The sequence below is a fragment of the Capsicum annuum genome, chromosome 1, assembly GCF_002878395.1.
Source record: "Capsicum annuum cultivar UCD-10X-F1 chromosome 1, UCD10Xv1.1, whole genome shotgun sequence".
NCBI lineage: Eukaryota > Viridiplantae > Streptophyta > Magnoliopsida > Solanales > Solanaceae > Capsicum > Capsicum annuum.
The window spans coordinates 28,941,254-28,962,164 of NC_061111.1; the positions used below are offsets into that span (position 1 = coordinate 28,941,254).

General features: G+C 30.2%; 1 protein-coding gene across 1 annotated transcript; it reads right to left on the minus strand.

Annotated features, from left to right (window-relative positions):
• Positions 1–8,938: 8,938 nt before the first annotated feature.
• Positions 8,939–9,580, minus strand: LOC107875886. The gene has a single exon (XM_016722803.2). It carries the CDS (start codon positions 9,578–9,580, stop codon positions 8,939–8,941), a length of 642 nt encoding a protein of 213 aa, XP_016578289.2.
• Between the last annotated feature and the right edge of the window lie 11,331 nt (positions 9,581–20,911).

The following is a 20,911-nucleotide window of genomic DNA, read 5'->3' on the forward strand; positions in this document are numbered from 1 at the left end:
TTTTTCTGCAATAGCAATATTGTTTTGATCAATCGGACTTCGATGAGGTGTCCGAAATTCGTTCAGAGTCCGATACATGCAAACGAACTATGCAATCATACTAAATTCGATGTTACGGACGCGATGGAGATATCAAATTTTCAAAAAAATATCATTTTCACAAAGTTGACCTCTAAAATCCGAAATCATAATTTTTCAAACTGAGGATCGAAATGAGATTTAAAAGCTGTAAAATCATACCAAATATGCTAACACCCTAAAATCGATATTCCGTATCTGATGGAGAAGTTAGATTTTCTATTTGAGGTTGTTTCAATCAAATATGAGTCTCACACCCATATTTCTAATTTTTCAACTTTTCGATCAATAGGTCGAAATGACTTGGATGCACCGGACCCGAACCAAAGGTCTACCTAGTATAAAATCGATATTCCAAAGTTGCTGGCTCAATCCGTTCGGTCATCCGTCGCACGAATCAAAATACATCCACATAAGTTCAAAATAAAGCTCCCGAAGCCATCAAAAATCATAATATTGCATAAATAATACCAAAATGTATCAAAAATCATGTCAATCACTTCCATACTCCAAAAATACCATAATGCAACTACGGGAAGGGATAAAACAGTCAAATCATATAAAATCACAAATTTCACACATTTCATCAAATTTTTGGGTTGTTACACCTATTTTGATCACTTTTTTATTTCTTGACTTATTTTGACTCCGAGTTCATTTTTGAGAGAGAGAGAAATAAAAATATATGTGTATGTATTTTATGAATGTGTGTTTGAGAGAAAGTGAGGAAAGTAAAATTAATTTGTGTGTAATTTGTGTATTATTTTTAGAGAGGGGAGAAAGAAGAAAATGTGTATATTTTTTGTCTTCTCAAAAATGTGATAACCCTTCCACTATTTATAATAAAATTAGAGATCCCTTATTATCCAAATGATTAAAAGGTGTTTTCCTTTTTTATTATAAGATATTATTTACTCCTTAAGTTATTGATCAAAGGATTTTACATCCCTTTAACCAATAGACAAATTTATTGTCCAAGAATAGTGCCACTGAGTAGTCATTATCAGATGTGACAAGACATTATTATGTGATCGTTTCCAAATACAACAAGACATTATTATGTGGTCATTGTTAAATATGACAAGAAATCAAACTATTATATTGTGTATTAAAATAACTAGTCTGACTCAACGTTTGTGGGCTGTAATAAATGTACAAAATGTAGATATTGATATGTAATTACAGAAAAATGTAATGAATATTGAAACTATTGAAAAACATAATTAATTCTAAAATATTATAAAAATGTGATGTCATGTCGTATACGTATGCAAATGATTGTAAAATATTAAAACAATAATGAATTGATTAAAATTCTACTATACAGAGAATTATCAATAAATTATGGCAAGCAAAAATATGATAATAAATTGATAAAATCCTAAAGTAAGGATGATTATCAATATTTTGTTAACTATTATAAAAAAAAATGTGAAAATTATATTTCATGCCATTTAACGATCAGGAAGCCCAACAATTATTATGATATTTTATACTTTTATAGAATTTTTCGACAATATATGTTATTCTTGTCGATATATATATATATATATTTATATTTATATTTATATTTATATGGCACTGATGTAATTTAGAGAATCAATCAACTTCTTATATAGTTTGTAAATTTTTTATATGAGTTTTAAATATTTTAAGTTATTAATTATTGTAATTTATAATACTTTTACATAATTTTCAGATAATATTTCTACTCTCTTTGTCTCAATTTATGTGATACTGATGGAATTTAAAGAGTCAATCAAAAATTTTATATATAGCTTTACATATTTTGAGTTGTTAATATTGTGATTTATAGTATTTTCTATTATTTTCAAATAATATATGTTACCCTATCCCAATTTATGTCATTGCGATAGTATCTGAAGAATCAATCAATTTTTTTGTATGATTTTAAATATTTTAAGTTGTCTAATGCTTTTTAGATAATTTTTAATAATACATGTTACTCTCGTCATTTCAATTTATATAGAATTGATGGAATTGGAAGACCAATCATTTTTTTTATATAGTTCTTAAATCATATATATTTTTTAAAAATATTTTAAGTTGTACATTATTGAAATTTATGATAATTTTATCGTCATTTTCAAATAATATATGTTACTTTATGTCTCGACTTATTAGAATTTTGAGAAGGTGCTAAATATTTTAATCTTTTAAACATTTTAGGTTGTTAATTATTATGATTTATAGTATTTTTACGTAATTTTTAAATATATAACATAAGACAAATAAATTAAAATAAAATAATTACAGAAATTTCAAAAACATATTCCGAGCAGGAATGTCTTAAAAATCTAAGTATTTGAGTTCTAGGTGTTAATACTAACTTTTTTTTTTAATCTAATTTTATGTGACATTATTTCCTCTTTAATTCATTTTAAAAAGAATGTCACTTTACTATATTTAGAAATAATCTAACTTTAAAACTTCTCTTTTGTCCTTAATAAAATGATTTACAGCTACATAAATATTTAAAAATCTATATATAATAATAAAGGAGGAACATGGAGAAGGTGATTCGACACCTCTCTCTGGCCTCCATTCTTATTTATCCTTTTTCTCCTTTTTTGAGATTTTTTTATTTTTTTCTCTATTCTTTTCATGAATTAATTAATTTGTTTAACAATTAAAATGAATGTATCAATTACTAATTCATTTATTCATATTCTTTAATATAAAAAGTTAATTGTCTTTCCATTACTCCCATGACTTTTGATGGTCATAACTCTTAAATAATATTAATAATCATATTCATAATATCATTTGATATTCCTTATTGTTATCCTATAAATAGAAGCACTATGAGTTTTTTTTTCCTCCATCATCAAAATTAAGATTATTTATTTCATTGTATATTGTTTAGAATTTTCATTGTTTGAACTCCCATATATTTTTTACCAAAAAGAAATAAAAATCATTTGCTACCTTTTAAAATGTCACATAATTGAGATTGTGACAACACATCGAGGAAAGAAGTGTTCAAAGAGAACTAAGTGATGATGCAATTTCAAGTAGATGTGAAAGTGGTGAAGAGTGTAAATTTGCTGAAGAAGAGACGTTGGACATGACCGATACGTTAACATATTTGATCGTTGTCATTTTGTTTGGCTTCTAGCTTGAATATTATGGATGTCTTCATAGTTTTTGGTGTCCTATTGCTTTTAATGTAGTGATCTTTCTATTCACTTTCTATTGATGTCTAATTCATTTATTTTGTGCTCCTTAATTTGTTTATGACCACAAGACATTATATTATAAATACACGTCTTACAATCTAAATGAAGAATTTATATCAAATAATGTTTGAGAAATCTCTTCGTTGCATTATTTTTAGTATTATAGAATTGCTTTTTTAATTATTGAAGTGTGTCTAAGCCAAAATAACTTTTAAATAATTTCACAATGCAAGTGTAGGTATATAAATATCAGCTTAAATATTTATTTATTCGTCAATTTCAACAATATGTAAACTAATATGGAGATGAGTGTTCTAAATCTCATCACAATATAGCTTGAATAAAAATATAAAGCACTATCTGTAATCTTAAATCTAAATCAATCAGTCATATGGAGGGATTAAAATTTCTTAGTCACTTACAAAGTGAATAAAAGAAAATATATTTATTTCCAAATCTATTAATTATGTGTAAATGTATGATGTACAATAATAGTATCGCTTACAAAGATCAAAAAAATTATAATGAGTCTAAGTTTATAGTCTTAACTCAAGATTAATGCATGTTGCATCATGGATAATTATTTAAGTGCTTTTAAAATCTAATTAATGTGAAAGAAACTTTTTAACATGAAATAAATGATTAAAAAATACATATATATATAAATTTAAATACAAATCCTAACATAAGAAGTTTTTCCCTAATAACTAAATATTTCCGTATGTGTATTGAGGCCTTTCAAATATTATTTTTCAAATTCCTTTTAATTCCCTTTTCTCTAGTTTTTCCACTTTATTTTTTGTGAATTTAATATATATTGAATGTGGTATTCATTTGAAAAATTAATGTAATCTTCAATCTCTCTCTCTATATATTGTATTCCGTACACTTTAGCTTGACTATTTATTTATTTTTCTTTTTAATTAGTTTTTGTTATTTTTGCTTCATCATTTAGTTTATTCTATATAAGAAAATATTAGTAAAACAAAATGATTACTATCTAATAAATGATATTAAATAACTATGTACAGGTGCCACTCTCTCTCTCTCTCTCTCTCTCTCTCTCTCTCTATATATATATATATATATATATATATATATATATAAAATCAAAAGTAAAAATGTCTTTAAAAAATACCTTCTTTTTTCTGTTTATGAAAATGAAGTTTCTCCAAACTCTATTTTTTTAATAAAAATATTTTATATTTTAAATTTCGTCAACATACATAATTAAGTAAGTTTTATATTTGCATATAAAAATTTGTCTCCGTTCTTATCTAAATTTATAAAAGAAATTATTATTAAATACTTTTTATAACTGCGCGAAGCGAGAATTATTTTACTAGTTATTTGAGATAATAAGTTTGAAAAGAATTTTCTAAAGTGAAGATTAATGAATTTTTTGGTACTGCTTACAAAACTGCAAATTAAATGCCACGTTGATTAGTTATGTTTCTCTACATTTGCTGAAAAACAGGCACAATAAGAAAAGCAAATGAAGAAAAATTTACTCCCTGAATTTCAAAAAGAATGACCTAATTTGACTTGACACAAAGTTTAATAAAATAAAGAAGGTTTTTGAATCTTATGACCTTAAATTAAAGTAGTGTCAAATATATCAAAATGTCCTTTTAATCTTGTGGTCATAAACATGCCATGTGAAAAGTTGAAATTAAAGTATTGCCAAAAAAAAAAGGAAACGGGTCATTCTTTTCTAAACGAACTAAAAAGGAAAGTAGGTTATTCTTTTTGAAACGGAGGGAGTATTTGAGTAATGTAATTATCACTTCAACCTACGTTATGTGTGAAGTTGGGCCACAACCCACAAATCAGAGAAATGGCTGCAGCTACACATGTAAGCAACCAGATTCATATATCTAAAAATTACATCTATACATAAGGTAACTTTACTTTATTACATAAAATCGCATATTGAAAAATAAATTACAAAAATCTCAAATTAATTACTCAAATTCCTACCTTTTTTACCTTCTCTCTCTTCCTTTTTATACATCCCAAACCACCGTATTTTGCTCTAAATTGTGCTCCTTATTTTTCTTCTAAAATCTTGCTACCTTTTCTCTCCAATTATCTATCTCCATTAAACCTTCTTATTATCTCTCCACACCCATAAATACTAGCGATCTACAATAATCTCTCTCCAATTTCATCACACATCCGCACACACAAAAATCTCCTCATCGTTTCAAGTTAACGTAAGAGAAAAAACAAGCTCTAGTTATTATACGGGTAAATTTTTCATTTGAAAATTAATATTTGTTTCTTTTGCTGTTCACTTTAATGAGTCCTGTTGCACAAGGAATAAATTCGAACATATATTTTGTTGCTATCACCTTTTCCAATTCATAATTGTGGATTTACAGTGTCTCAAATGGATACGAAAGCTGCACGGGATTCACTGGATCTGTTATTTTGAGCGTTCTCAAATTTCATCAAGCACCTAGAGATGTTAAACAATTACAACACTTCTTAGTTTTTTTATGTTGGTTAGGATTCTTAGTTTTTATTGTTTTATTGAAACTGCTTATACATACATATGTTATGTATAGTCAGCAACATCATTTACTAGGGTCAGATTTTGATTTTAATTCAATGTATTGCAATGACGTAAAATCTGTTGTATCGGTACTTCTCAATCATTAGAATATTAATACTATCGATGTTTGCAACTAATACAATAAATTATCATTTATATCTAACATATAACAAACATTCATACACTTAATGTTTAATATTTGTAACGTATGACAAATAATTATACACTAAATTGCATGTCAGATATCATTATATTTTCAACTACTGAAATCTCATATCTTTAAATATATGTATAATAACATTATACATTCATTATGTCATCATACATTTAAATATATGTATAATAAACCTTAATACAATAAATATTAGCGATAATGCATTAAAACCCCCCTAAACTTGTCACTATAACTTACTTTAGCACTTAAACTTAACACGCGTTTATTTACCCCCCTTAAAAACTTCAAACTATATTATTTTCACCCTTTTGTTCCTTCAACTAAGGCGTGTGTTTCTCCATCAAATCAAAGTGCATAGAAGGTGAAAATCTAACCAAAAAAATGAATAAAAGTCTAGGCAACGGTAATATTTCCCCCAAATTCAATAAGAACCTTAATTTCTTTTTCTTTTCTCATCTCCTTCATCTTCAATCAAGACAAGATTTGAAATTCCTTAGAAAATCAAGCCCTTTACTTTATTATAAGGTATAATTCCTCTCTTCTTTTAAAAAAATTATGCTTTCTTATCAACTTTTTTCTATTTGATGAAATTTTTTGGAGTGAATTCTTTGTAGCACATCATGAGATCAATTAACTTGAGTAAGCTTTGTATGGAGGAGGACGATTTTCCTTTGAACCAAGAGGTTCGATGCAATCATGGATTTGTGGTGCCTTTGAAGATATCTTGGACTTCGATGAATCTCCGTAGAAGATATTGGGCTTGTAATTACTATGGGGTAAAGATGATATTTTTCTCCCAATTTCTTGTTCTTTTTATCGCAACTGATTTAATTGAATTCTGATTTCTTCTTTTTAATCATGGAAGGGTCCAAGATCTTGAGATTTTTGGTGTTGGAGGGATAAAGAAAATAAAGATTCGAGGTCCAAATTTGTAATCCTTAAATTGATTGAAAAATTAGGTGAGCTTGAGAATATAACAAGTCTACATCATTCGATGAAGTTAGAAAATTGACTGCGAAAACTTCTGAAGAAGTTGATAAGCCTAGAGCATCAAAAGAAGATGATGATTGTGTAGATATGAAGTTCAAGAAGCTGGAAGAAGAGATTGAGAAGATGAAAGAAAGAGAGAAGAAGTGGAGAAGTAACATGGCTAAAGGAACGACTACGGATAATGCACTGTTTATTATTGTGTTTTGTTGTTGTGTTGTTGTCATAGCTACTAGCTCTTGGTTCGGGATGATCTATGTAAGGAATGACTCAATAAAATTACCTTAGAATTTGGTGTTCTTAGTTGGTATTATGGTGTGTATCATCCTTTATTTTGAAATGAATTTGGTCTAATGTAATTATTCTTGACTTATTTTTAGTGTAATGTAGTTCTTTATCTTTACATTGTATTTGGAATTGAGTAAATTTTGTTAGGTCTTGTGGGATGATAATTTAATGTAATGTTTTCTTCTGGGATTACAAATGGAATGTTGATGTTCTTATTAAACTGTCAAACATGATTTAGTCCAAAGTGATTCAATTGACTTCTGCATATATGATAGTGCAGTCACAACTGCATATATATAGTTGCATATATACCAAAGAACAACAAATATATACCAAAGTAGTCAAAAGAGAAAAATTAGGCATCAAAATAGTGAAGTCACAGCTGCATATATATCAAAGATTGTGAATACATTGCAGTCACAACTGTATAATTGTTTGACAAAACAGATTAAGTTAGTGCAGTCACAGCTGCATAATTAACAGAGAACAATATTACATTGTAGTCAAAGCTACATAATTGTTTGACAAAAAAGATTAAGTTAGTGTAGTCACAGCTGCATAATTAACAGAGAACAATATTACATTGTAGTCAAAGCTGCATAATTATTTTTCAAAAAGACAAGAGAACTTCATTAATAATTCATCAAAACTAATGCAGCCACAACTGCATACCAGTCACAACTGCATCTTCAACTAGACAGTTGATGAGCCTGTTTAGCTCATATTCATTTCGACAGTTTTGGACCTTGTCTTCATTCTTTTTTGTGCTTTTATTTCTTGAAGTCCTTGTTAGGTCACAACATTTTTTCCTTTCCATTTGACACCTGATCTTGGCTTGTGATGCCCAAAATTTTCAGTCACTATAGAGGAGTTTAAAGGCATTCCAGGCTGTATTAACACAAGAATAAATTATCTTAGACATTTGATCATTTGCTTGAAAATTAAAAACTGTGAAATCATTCAACTTACATTGTGGATTGTAAAACTACTCTGTGTATGTAGTACTCCCATACCAACCAATCTTAGCCTTTTAAAAGTTGTACCACTACCCCTACCAGCAACACCACCAACATTAGATATAGCAACAACAGAAGTTCTTCTACCCCTTCCAGCAACACCAACAGTCCATCTACCCCTTCCAGCAACACCAATAGTCCCTCTACCCCTTCCAAAAATAACTACAGTCCCTGTACCCTTTACAAAAACACCTACAGTCCCTCTACCTCTTCCAGCAGCACCAACAGTCCCTCTACCTCTTCCAGCAACACCAACATACCCTCTACCCCTTCCAGCAACACCAACAGTCCCTCTACCTCTTCTAGTCACACCAACAATATTCAGAGTAGAAGAAGCAACAACCTATTATAAAATAAAAAGTTATTTAATAAGAATAAATAGTAAATAAAAAAGTCAAATGATTACCTGTTTTGTAGAACCCTTAGGTCTTCCTCTTCTTCTACTTGTGCTTGGTTGGGATTCAGTTGCTGCTGTAGAAGAACCAATACTTAACATTACTAAAGTTGTCCCCCTTCCTCTACCAGTAGTAGCTTTTGCATTCAAAGGACAACCCCTCTTATTATGGCCTTTAGCATGGCACTTGTTGCAGGTCATCTCAACACCATTTTTAGACAGTTTACCTATCTTGTTTTCAGACTACTCTTTCCATCTATTCTTGCTAGGTCTGCCTGGTAGTTTTCTAGTTTCAGGAGGTATAACAGGAAGGTTAGTTGATGGTGGCCATATTTTCATTCCACTGACAGGTTTAATGAAGTAGTTATAGGTCTTGAGGTAGGTTTGTTTGCTATACCAATGCGCAACATAGTGAATAGGCTCCAATCTTCTAAAATGTAGTGCAGCTATAGCATGACAACAAGGCACACCCTTTAGCATCAAAGATCTACAAGTACAAGTGTTGTTACTCAAATTCACTGTGAAGGTATTACCCCAACTGTCCTTAACCTCAAAATCATATTCACCATTCCATTCAAGTGTACACTTCATTGATTTTGATGTGTTCTCTTTCAATACCTTTAAAGCCATTGGTAAAATATATGTTATCCAAGTATTAGAGAACTCCCTCAACTGTCCAATTCTTCTCATCATTTTAATCCTTATTTCCTCAAGCATTGTAATAATGGTCTTATGTCTTAGACCCAATATCCATGAATTAAAACTTTCAGCCATGTTGTTGTCAACACTATCACAACAACATAAATTTTTGAAGTAGACCTTAGACCATCTTTCAATGTTGTACCACAGTAGATCATCTACTATCTTGTCACCTAACATCTCCATATGATCTAGATTTTTTGTCAACTCTTGCTCATACGTAGACTTGGCATATCCCAAAAAATAATTTCTTCTTTCAATTCCTTTTCATTGTTTGGACCAGTTAGCAAGAATGTGTCTTGTACACATTCTTTGTTCTGCATTTGACAGCAACTCATGAATAGCAATGTCAAGACCCTTTAACAAAATATAAAAACGTTAGATAACATAATAATAAATTAAGTAAAATCAGATAATAAAGAGATAAGAGAGAAAAAAGTTATCTTCTGCATATCAGAAATAGTTGTTAGTTCTGTCCCATCTCCTTTACTAGCCTAATAAACCATCTCTAAGTGAAGTTATTTTCAACTTCAACCACTGCCCAGGCCAGTGGTAGCATCTGGTTGTTCCCATCTTTGCAAACTGCTACAAGTAATTGCCCTTTGCAAATACCTTTCAAAAAACAACCATCAAACCCAATACATCTTCTACATCCAGCTTTGAATGTTTTCTTCAAAGCATCAAAACAAATATAAAATGCCTGAAATCTTCTTCCTCCCTCTTCAAAAGTTTCTTCACTAAGCCTTATCACACATGTACTTCCTGGATTACACTTCAAAAGTTCATCCCTATAATCCAATATTCTTTTAAATTCCTCCATATGATCACCCATAATTTCTTGCAAGACAATATTCCTGGCTTTTCTTGCAACAGTTCTACCAACATACACCTGCAAATCTATTTTCATCAAATTCTGCAATTGAAAAACTCTAATTCCAGGTTCAGAAATAATTTTGTCCTTGTATCTTTCTACTAAGTATTTTGAATTGACCAATTTATTTTTGGTTGTGGCAGTACATTTATGGACTGGAATATAATTTTTCACAACAAAATCCTATGTCCTTGAATCATGACTACCAAACAATAACCAAGGACAACCATCTGCATATTTTACCCTCACCCTAGTTGGTTCATTAATAAACTTGTCTACTTCTACATGTTCTTGAACTGCATACCTAGTAATAGCTTCTCTGAATTGCTTAACATTTTCATAATATAAACCAGTTTTCCAAACAACTAACCTACAAGTAGGATCAAACACAATTCTTTCTTTAGTTTTTTTTGCTCTCCTTGTCTTTTTCCCACTACCTGAAGCCTGTTGGACCTCATCTTCAACATCAACATCTACATCACTGTCTATTTCAAAGCTAGCCTCTTCATCTGAATCAAAATATAGCTCATCACCACCTATCTTATCTTTCAAAGTATTTTTTTTCTGGATAAATACTCATCATATCTAATATCAACTTTTTTTTTGCCTAATTTAACCTCTTCAGCTCTAAGACACCTTTTTTTCTTTTTTAGTTTGGCATCTCTTTTACTATCCCTCAAAGTCCTAACCTCCTCAAGAACATCATTGTCATATTCATTATCAATTTCATCAAACAAGTCTCCATAACCTAAATCTTCACTATTTCACTTGCACTTTCCGAATCAGATTCAATGATTGGAAATTCTGATGCAGTAGCAGCAGAAGACCCACCAACACCTGTTGAAGCTGTACCAAACTCCTCTCCAATACCAGTAGAATCCCCACCACATAACTCTTCACCAACACCAGCAGAAACCTCATCCACCTCTTTTCCAACACCTGTTGAAGCTGTACTAAACTCTTCTCCCACACCAGTACAATCCCCACTACACAATTCTTCACCAACCCCACCAGAAACCCCACCCATCTCTTCTCCAACACTTGTTGAAGCTGCACCAAACTCTTCTCCAAAATCAGTAGATTTTTTAGTTTGTACAGCCTCTTCAAACCCTAAATTCTACTATCCTCACGTGTTTGACCAGACTCTTTATGAAAAGAAGCACTAGATTCTCCACCAACATGGATTTCATATTCAAGAGAAAAAGCAGGAAGGGGGGACCACAATAGGTTCTTCAATTAAATGTGACACATATAGTTGAACAATATCTCAATTTTTCAATTTGGGTACAATACCCAAAATATCCCTATCACATGTAACTTTAATCAACTTAGAAGACTTAGGTGGTCTAATATAAACCACACAAGATGAACAATTATACCCAATTTCTTTGACATATCCTACAAACTCATAATAAGAGAATCTATCAACACCTACATCTAAACAATCTGTAACAATACCTCCAACATATTTAATTCGAGGTTTTTATTGTAAAATTCCTCCATGGTGAAACCTTAACGTAATGTGCACAAAATCCATTTTCAAACTGCAAAAAAGTCAGAAAAGGTACATGCATTAGCAAAAGTTGAAAAAACAACAAAAAAAAAACCCTAAATCCTTCAAAAAATAAATGGGTTAAAACCCTACACTATGTAAATGAAAAATACCTTCAAGATTTCAGTTTTGGGCACAAATACGTTGATTCAATTGAAAATCCTTCAAGAATTTTAGTATTTTTGGGCACAAATACGTGGGTTCAATCGATTAGGTCAATTGATTGGGATGAAAATGAAGAGAAATGACGGAAGTTGAAAGGTTTGGGGTTATTTCATTAAAGCGGGCCGGGTATTTGATTAAAATGGGTCAATATTTTAATTAAATATACATTGGATCGGGTTATATAGGGACTGAATTTATTAAATGACGTGGACCAATTAAATAGCTCATGGTCCTACAACACAAAGGCTTGACCTGGCTGAGTGGACGAGAGGGTGAAAATAATATAGTTTGAAGTTTTTAAGGGGGGTAAATAAACACGTATTAAGTTTAAGTGCTAAAGTAAGTTGCAGTGACAAGTTTAGGGGGATTTTGATGCATTATCTCTAAATATTATAACGCAAAGTAATAAACAATATTATAATATACAAAACAGTTATGTATGAATCAACTTATATATATGTAAGTAACAAAATTTAATCTAAATACTTAACCAATATTTTTTCAGATTCCATACTTTGGATACATTAATAATCTTTTTAACCATTAAATAAGATATGATTATACATTACTATGTTATAATACTTTGCAATACATGTATAACCAACCCTCATACAATATATATTACAGCGCAAAGCATAAAACAACATTATAATATATAAAACAGTTATATATGAAACAACTTATACATATGTATGCACCATAATTAAATCTAAATAATTAATCAATATTTTATCGGACTCCATACTTCGAATACATTATTGATATTATATAGTAATTACATATGTCATAACATTATATAGTGAGGATATTTTTTGAATTTGAATTTTATCCGACTCCGTACTTCGGATATAAAGAATATCAGACTTCCAAGGCTCTGAATGCCTCAATAATATAGTGATGTTCATATTGATTTTGGGAAACGGAAGAAAACAATCATTTTTTTTAAATTGAATTTCAAATCGCAATAACGAAAAAAAAGTGTGGTGATGTTTCAAGATATTTTTTGAATTTGAATCACAGTTACTATTTTTAAGCATCCATAAAATCAGAACATTAATTACTGCTCTTACTAAGGTAAGAGAATAATTGGATATGATTTTATTTTCATAATTTTAGGAAAAACAGTTTCCTCATACATTGGAGTTATGTATGAGGTACTTCGACATGTATATGTATATTTCCAAATCTGGGAGAGAGAAAGTCAATCCGGGATCTTATGTAATTAGTTTCATTTAAGATGAGATTTATGTTGTTTATACTTCATATATTTCAGTAAAAGAAGTATGAATTTCTTCTTCATAAATTGAAGGGTACAATTAATGTACAATTAAAATTAGAGGATAAAATTTTAAAAATATCAATAAGAAATTTTAGTCGACAAGCTGGGAGGATAATCGTCAACTTCTTCCAAGCCTCTTGTATATATTAATAATACTATTCCTAAAGAGATTAAATGAAATGACACTACATAAAGATTATTACACTTGGTGCGTTGGTGTGAAGCTCTCTTTTACACTTTGTTTGGATGGTAATTTCTCATGGTATGGTATTGTATAATTATTAAGAAAATTATGTTTGTTTTGATTGTTTGTTAAAACATATGGTATGGTATGGTTTAATTTCATGGTTTGAAAATCATGAAAATACTCAGTTTATGTAACCACTAATTTGGTGGTATCCCATAATTTTTTTTTTTCAATTATGCTCTTACTTAATATTATACTAGTTTAGGTATACGCGCCTTGCGCGTGTACCTCACTTTAATGAGTTCAAACATTATACTAAATAGGATATTTGTTTAAATAATAAAGATGAATATAATAATTAAATTTAATATCTTTTGAATATGTTAAGATGAATATTTATTTATTAAACCTAATCTTTACCAAAAATATTTTTAAAAGTCGAGCGACATTCATCTATCATATGTAAATTGCAACAAAACAAAACAATGATGGAGACATCAAAATAATACAATTAAATCTAATCTTTACTCACAAAAATTTTCTGAAAGTCGTCTGAGATTCATCTACAACCTGTAAACAATAACAAAATAATACGATAATAGAGATATCAAAATAATACAACCAACAGGATGAAAAAGGTTATAGGATCTATTGTAGGACCCTCACAATCTGCTTTTATTTAGGGCAAAAGCATTATTGATAATATCCTTTTCAGCCATGAACTATTCACATGGTATTCTAGAAAGGGTCTTTCCCCCAGATGTGTGTTGAAAGTGGACCTTAGAAAAGCCTATGACTCAATAGAATAGAGCTTTATCAGGAGTATGTTAGCTGAGCTAGGTTTTCCCATGAAGTTCATAGCCTGGGTCATGGAATGCATAAGCTCTGTCTCCTATTCTTTTGTTTTAAATGGGGGTCTAACAAAACCATTCCAAGGAAGAAGAGGTGTAAGACAGGGTGACCCCATGTCACCCTATCTGTTTGTGATAGCCATGGAATATTTGAATAGGGATTTAAGTTGCATATGCAGAGAAAAGAGCTTCCAGTACCACCCAAGATGCAAAAAACTAGGGGTAAAGCATATATGCTTTGCAGATGATTTACTTTTTTTCTGCAAAGTTGGTTTAACCTCAGTTACTCTAATCCAGGAGGCTTTCCACAGGTTCTCCCAATCATCAGGACTACAGGCAAACATTGATAAAAGCTCAGTCTATTTTTCAGGTGTAAAACCACAAGCAAAGCATCAAATCCTTGAATATTTGGGCTACAAGGAAGAGAGTCTTCCCTTCAATTACCTAGGGTACCCCTCAACAAAAAAGGTAACTATTGATCAATGTATCCCCTTGGTGGAAAATATTGTTGAAAGAATGACATGTTGGAGTACAAAGTTACTGTCATATGCAGGTAGAGTCCAATTAATAAAGGTTGTGGTATTGGTATCCAGACATATTGGGCTCAGATATTCCTACTTCCAAAAAGAATTATGAAAATGATAAATAGGTTATGTAGAGTATTCTTGTAGAGTGGGAACATTCTGACTTCAAAAAAAGCACTGGTGGCGGGGGAGAAGATTTGCCTTCCAAAGGCTGCAAGAGGACTAAATGTTATGAATTTATCAATGTGGAATGCAGTTGCTATTACAAAATAGCTCTGGGCTCTAGCCGAAAAGAAGGATAGTCTGTGGATCAAATGGGTTCATAACTATTACATAAAACATGACACTGTGGAGTCTTGTATAAGCCCAAAAAATGCTACTTGGGCCATCCGGAACATCATTGAGTCAAGAGAGTAGGTCATGAGGGCCCCGGGATTACAAGGAAACCTACAGACTCAGTTAGTAGCATGTGTCAAAGGCTCCAAGTTCTTGATCAAAAAGCTTTATAAGGCTATGACATCTCAGTACCCAAAAGTTTCTTGGAGAAGCATTGTAATACACCCATGTATACACCCCAGACATAAATTCATTCTGTGGCTAGCTCTACAACATAGACTACCTACAGTGGAAAGACTAGCAAAAATTTGAATACAGGTTCCTATTGAATGTGTACTATGTCGAAGTGCTAATGAGACTCTTGATCATCCGTACATGGAGTGCAATGTCACTAGAAGTTTATGGAGACGATTGCTGCTATGGATGGGTGTACAGAGGAATGTGGGAGATTGGAACACTGAAGTAGAGTAGGTGGCCAAACAAGCAAAAGAAAGATCAGCCAAAAGCTCCATCATCAGTAGTGTCTTTGGAATGGTGATCAATATAATATGGAGAACACGGAACTCTATCATATTCCAACGGGGTAGCTATAATGAAGATCAATTTTGCAGGAAAATTGTTATCCATGTCCATATTCAAAGCAAAACTCAAAGGAAATGGGAAGGCCCTCTCAACAGCAAACTGCAGCACCGTGAAGAACACCACCTGAATTATTGATACAAGGTTTACATTGTAATGTTGGTTGGAAAGTCTTGATTAGTTACTACTAGATCAAATTCCCTAGCTGAATAGGTGATGTCTTAGAGATAGTATAAATTTATTACATGTATGAGAAACAGGGGGTCTGACCCTGTTTGGAACTTTGTAAATGTCCTTTTGGTGAAATAAAATGCTTATTTACCAAAAAAAATAAAAAAATACAACTAAACCTAACCTTTACATAAAAAAAATTTCTCAAAGTCGACCAACATTTATCTATCACTTGTAAACTGCGATAAAATAATACGATAAAAGTGATATCAAAATAATAGAATTAAACTTAAACTTTACACACAAAAAATTCTCAAAGTCGATCGAGATTCATTTACGAACTGTAAACTACCATAAAATAACAAACTAATAGAAATATTACGATAATACAATTAAACCTAACTTTTGCCTAAAAATTTTTCAAAGCTGACCAACATTCATCTAGTATCTGTAGATTAAAATAATATTATAATAAAGATATCAAAATAATACAATTAAACATAATCTTTACACAAGAAATTCTTCAAAGCAAATCGACATTCATCTACGAACTGTAAACTATTAAAAAAATATAATAGTGAACACAAAACTTCAATTTTGATCCAACTAATTCTTGTCTGAGCCAAAATTGGCCCTAAAGAATGATTTTGAATGAAAATAAAGAAGATATATATATATATATATATATATATATATATATACACACACATGTTGAATTCTATTATGGTGACAAAAATGGTGAAGAATTTGAGGGTCAGAAAATCAAGCATCCACCACTCTAGACATGCAATCGAATCAAGTTAGATGAGCATCAATCATATTCTCCCAATAGGCAAACCGATTTGTTCGGTAGTTTAACGTGCATATCAATATTTATTGAAGTATTTCCTTAATAGAGTCCTGTTTTAGAAGTATTTTTTTAATTGAACAGTAGAAAGTACAATATTAATTAATTCTCCTACCATATATTTTAAGAGTCCCATATATTTTAGGAAGTTTAGTAGAAAGAAAAATATTAATTAGTTCTCCTACCATATATTTTAGAAGTCTCATATATTTTAGGAAGTCTACTTAATATAATAAAAAATAATTAAATACTAAATTAAATAAATAGTAAAAAAACAATTTTATCTAAAGAAGAATCTTTTAATGAAAGACAAAAAGTTCAAATCACTTTTCTAATAGTCTTCCCACCTTTAATATATTATAGATAATCTTATTTTACTTGTCATACCCGATTTTTACTTAAGATCAAAACGAGCACGATATTATAAACTCAAAACAATTAATTTTTATATAGAGACGCCACCTAATTTTTTAGAAAAATAAGAAAACCTATTTATTATTAATATGTATGACTTGTGTTTTAATCTACGAACCAAATTAAATTCTAGGTAAAAGTTTAAATTATTTCGAAGAGAAGGGATTAGACATCCTTCAGAATCTACAAATATAATTCCTGACCAGACTTAGATTTATTAAATTATAAAGAAAAAATTAATATTTATAAATACAAATATAAAACATGTATTAAAATGTTATAAACAATTTATATGTAAGAATGTGTAAATTACATATTTTATTATAAAATTATGTGTATAAGAAGTGTGTTAAGATAAACAAAAGTATATAAAAAAAAACATGAATGAAAAGAAAAGATTGAATAAAGAAAAAATTGGTTTTAAAGAAAAGATTACGCAATATTCTTTAGTGTAAAAAATATGAATTATTTGATTAACTATCTAAGTCAATTTAATATAAATATTGACGTCCTGATTTGCCTAACGCGTGATGAGAATCGCTTAAATAAAAAATATCCCGCCTAGTACCCCAAAAATAAAGATTTTACTATAATTAATAGTTGTACAATTGTGAAAGTGTAAAAATAAAACATAAAAATGAAACTTTTTTTAAATGCATTTCCGATGAGTATTTTCAATGACCTGTATAAACACTTGTAAATAAAATGTTAGTAACAAATAAATATTTATCAAAATAAATTAAAAAGATATGTGTGCATATATGTATAAGAATATAATTTTCGTTAAAAAGAGTGGGCTACGTCGTGACTACGAAGTGGCTGCTCGATTGATTGGTCGTTCTAAATCGTTTTAACAAGATACGAATCATAAAATTTTTTGCGTTTTTATAAAATTTTCGTCATCGTCCAAATTTAATATTTTATTACGTATTTATATACGCAATACCTGTCTTTTTATTTATGCAGGCCTCAAAAATCGACAAAAAATTTCTTCATCGATCAAATATCGGCTATTAACATAAAATAATATCTTTGATAAAATAAAGTCAATCTTTTGTAATGAGAGAACTTCAAATATACGAAGAGATAATTTCATTGGCAAGTATTTGCCCTTAATATAAAATAATACTAACTTTATAAATAAAGTTGGAGATATAATTTCATTCGCCAACAACTTATTATCCTACGAGTATGAAATATCTGACAAACACTAGAAGGATAGAAATACCCTCTAAAATTGTCTAAAACTCATAGCAACAGTAACAGCAACATTGAAGTCAATTTCTTGAGCAAAATCAGCCACATAATTAGTGATTAGTGAAAGTAGAGTAAATATTGTGTGAACAAAAGCTGAAATGGAGCAAATGCCAATAAAATTCTAATTTGTCAAAAGTAGCAGCTAGCAGAGACAATTGTAGACTTTCCAACCCAACAATTAACAAACAAGAGTCAAAATTAAAGTTACTGGAATGAATGTTTTCGTCCAACTTTAAAGAAAAACTACCAAGACACGTATTACAAGTGAACAAAGAGAATTGCCGGAGAGCATCCAAAGCGGTCAGATGGCGGTGGTGGTCGTTGGAGGCGTGGGGCTTCGCCGGTCATCACCCCGGCGAAGCAACGGCACGAAGAGGGGGAAAAGACAGCGGCAGCGGCTGTTTCGGGCTATATCTCGCCGGTCACAACTCCGGCGAGCCAGCGGCAATGAGGAGCACGGGAAAGGAAGAAGGTGAAGGCCAGTGGCGGATGTACATCCGACTAATCCGTATATGTAAAAAACTTTTACATCCGACTATTTTTTTTTTATATATATATATATAGTAGAGGCTGAATCTTTCGACTAATTCGTATATGTACTACTGCACCCTTTCTGAAATTCCTGGATCTGCCCCCTGATAAAGGCCGTGGGAAAAGGAAGAGGGTGGCGGCGCTGGTGGGTTTTTGATAATGGTTTGTGCGGATGATTTGTTTTTGTGTGCGTTAGTGCGTGTAGATGTGTGGAGTGTGTGTTATTGTGTTGTTTTTAAAGGAAAAGGTGTCAATGTATTTGTGGCTGTACTTACTTTGTGTTGTTTGTCTCTCTATTTTTTATTTATATTATATTATGTAAAAATAATTAATTTGATTTGGTGTTTGTGAATAGTAAAAATACAAAAAAAAAATTGTAATTATGAAAAAATATAAAGAATGTTGAAAATATTAAAAAAATATATTAATTAAAAATATTATAAAAATATGATGTCATATCGCGTACGTGTGTATATTGAGTATTTATTATGTGTATATATATTGAGTATTTAAAAAAGAAAAATAATAACAAAATAAGATATTAAATTTACTTTTTTTTCAACATATTCTTTAAACTTGGGTAGTAGATAAAAGAAAAGTCAAATGTCATAAATATGACGAGACCTTGACTTGATTAATTTGTTGTTGTGTATATTAAAATAATTAAATCGACTCACATTTGTAAGTCGTATTAAATAATATACAAAAATATAAATGCTGATGTATAATTATTGAAAAATATAAACAACAAATAAAAAATATAATTGTCTTGAAAAAAATATATTATGCAATAAATAATTAAAATTATACTGTGCAGTAAAATATTACAATGTTGTGATGTGTACGTATGCAAATGACTGTGCAACAATAGTAAAATAATAATAAACTGATAAAAATTTTAAAATTTATGAAATTAAAGATAATTATCAATAAATTATTAAAATATGACTACAAATGAGTAAAAATCCTAAAATAATGATGATTAACAATAATTTATTAACAATTGTTAAAAAAATATGTGAAAATCGTATATTGTGTCATTTAACGATTAGGGAGCCTAAATGCGTTAATTTTTAGTATGGAGAGCCAAAATTGGGTGTCAACATTACTCTTTACCATATATATTTAATTTCACCTCCCACCCCACTCCTGCCCCCTTCACCTCCCCCTCCCCATTAATTTCTTTTGTAATTTTCTTTTTTAAAAAATTTCAAACTTTTGCTTATCCCACCCCCTACCTCGACCTGACCCCACCCCCTGCCAAACCCCTACCCTAATTTATTTTTTAAATTTATTTTTTTAAAATATCAAAAAAAAATCTTACCCTACCCTCACCCCCAGCCCCCACCCCTTTTACCTACTAACGCCCCTTCCCCCTCCCTCTACACCAATTTTCTTTTTATTTTTAAAATTTAGTTTTTAAAACTTTTCGAAAATTTTCTTAAACCACCCCACCAGCTCCATCCTCTCCCAAAAAAATAATAATAATTTTTTAATCCGGAACCTAAAGGACAAATTTTTTAGTCAAAATTTCAAAAGGGTACATCAAAATGGAAAAATTTCAAAACGGACCTTGTCCATTAAAAAGTTAACGATGTTAGTCCACATATTAAAGTATAAGATAAAAACGGTGATTTTACCTTATAAGGTAAATAGAGTCACTTACCTTATCTATTATCTATTTGACAGATTTTGAAAAGTGCAAGGTATTACGAGGTAAATGGAGTCGTTAACCTTGTAAGGTAGGATCTCATGTTCACATTGTAAGGTAGGATCTCATGTTTACCTTATAAGGTAGGATCTCATGTTTATCTTGTAACAATTTCAAAATTCTCGATACTATATAAAGAGTGTGAGTGTAGGTTTATTTCTGCATCAACTCAAAATTTTTTTTTGTTAAATTTCATAATTCAAAATATTTGTTGAGCCTTATTCATTTTTTACTTTAAAATG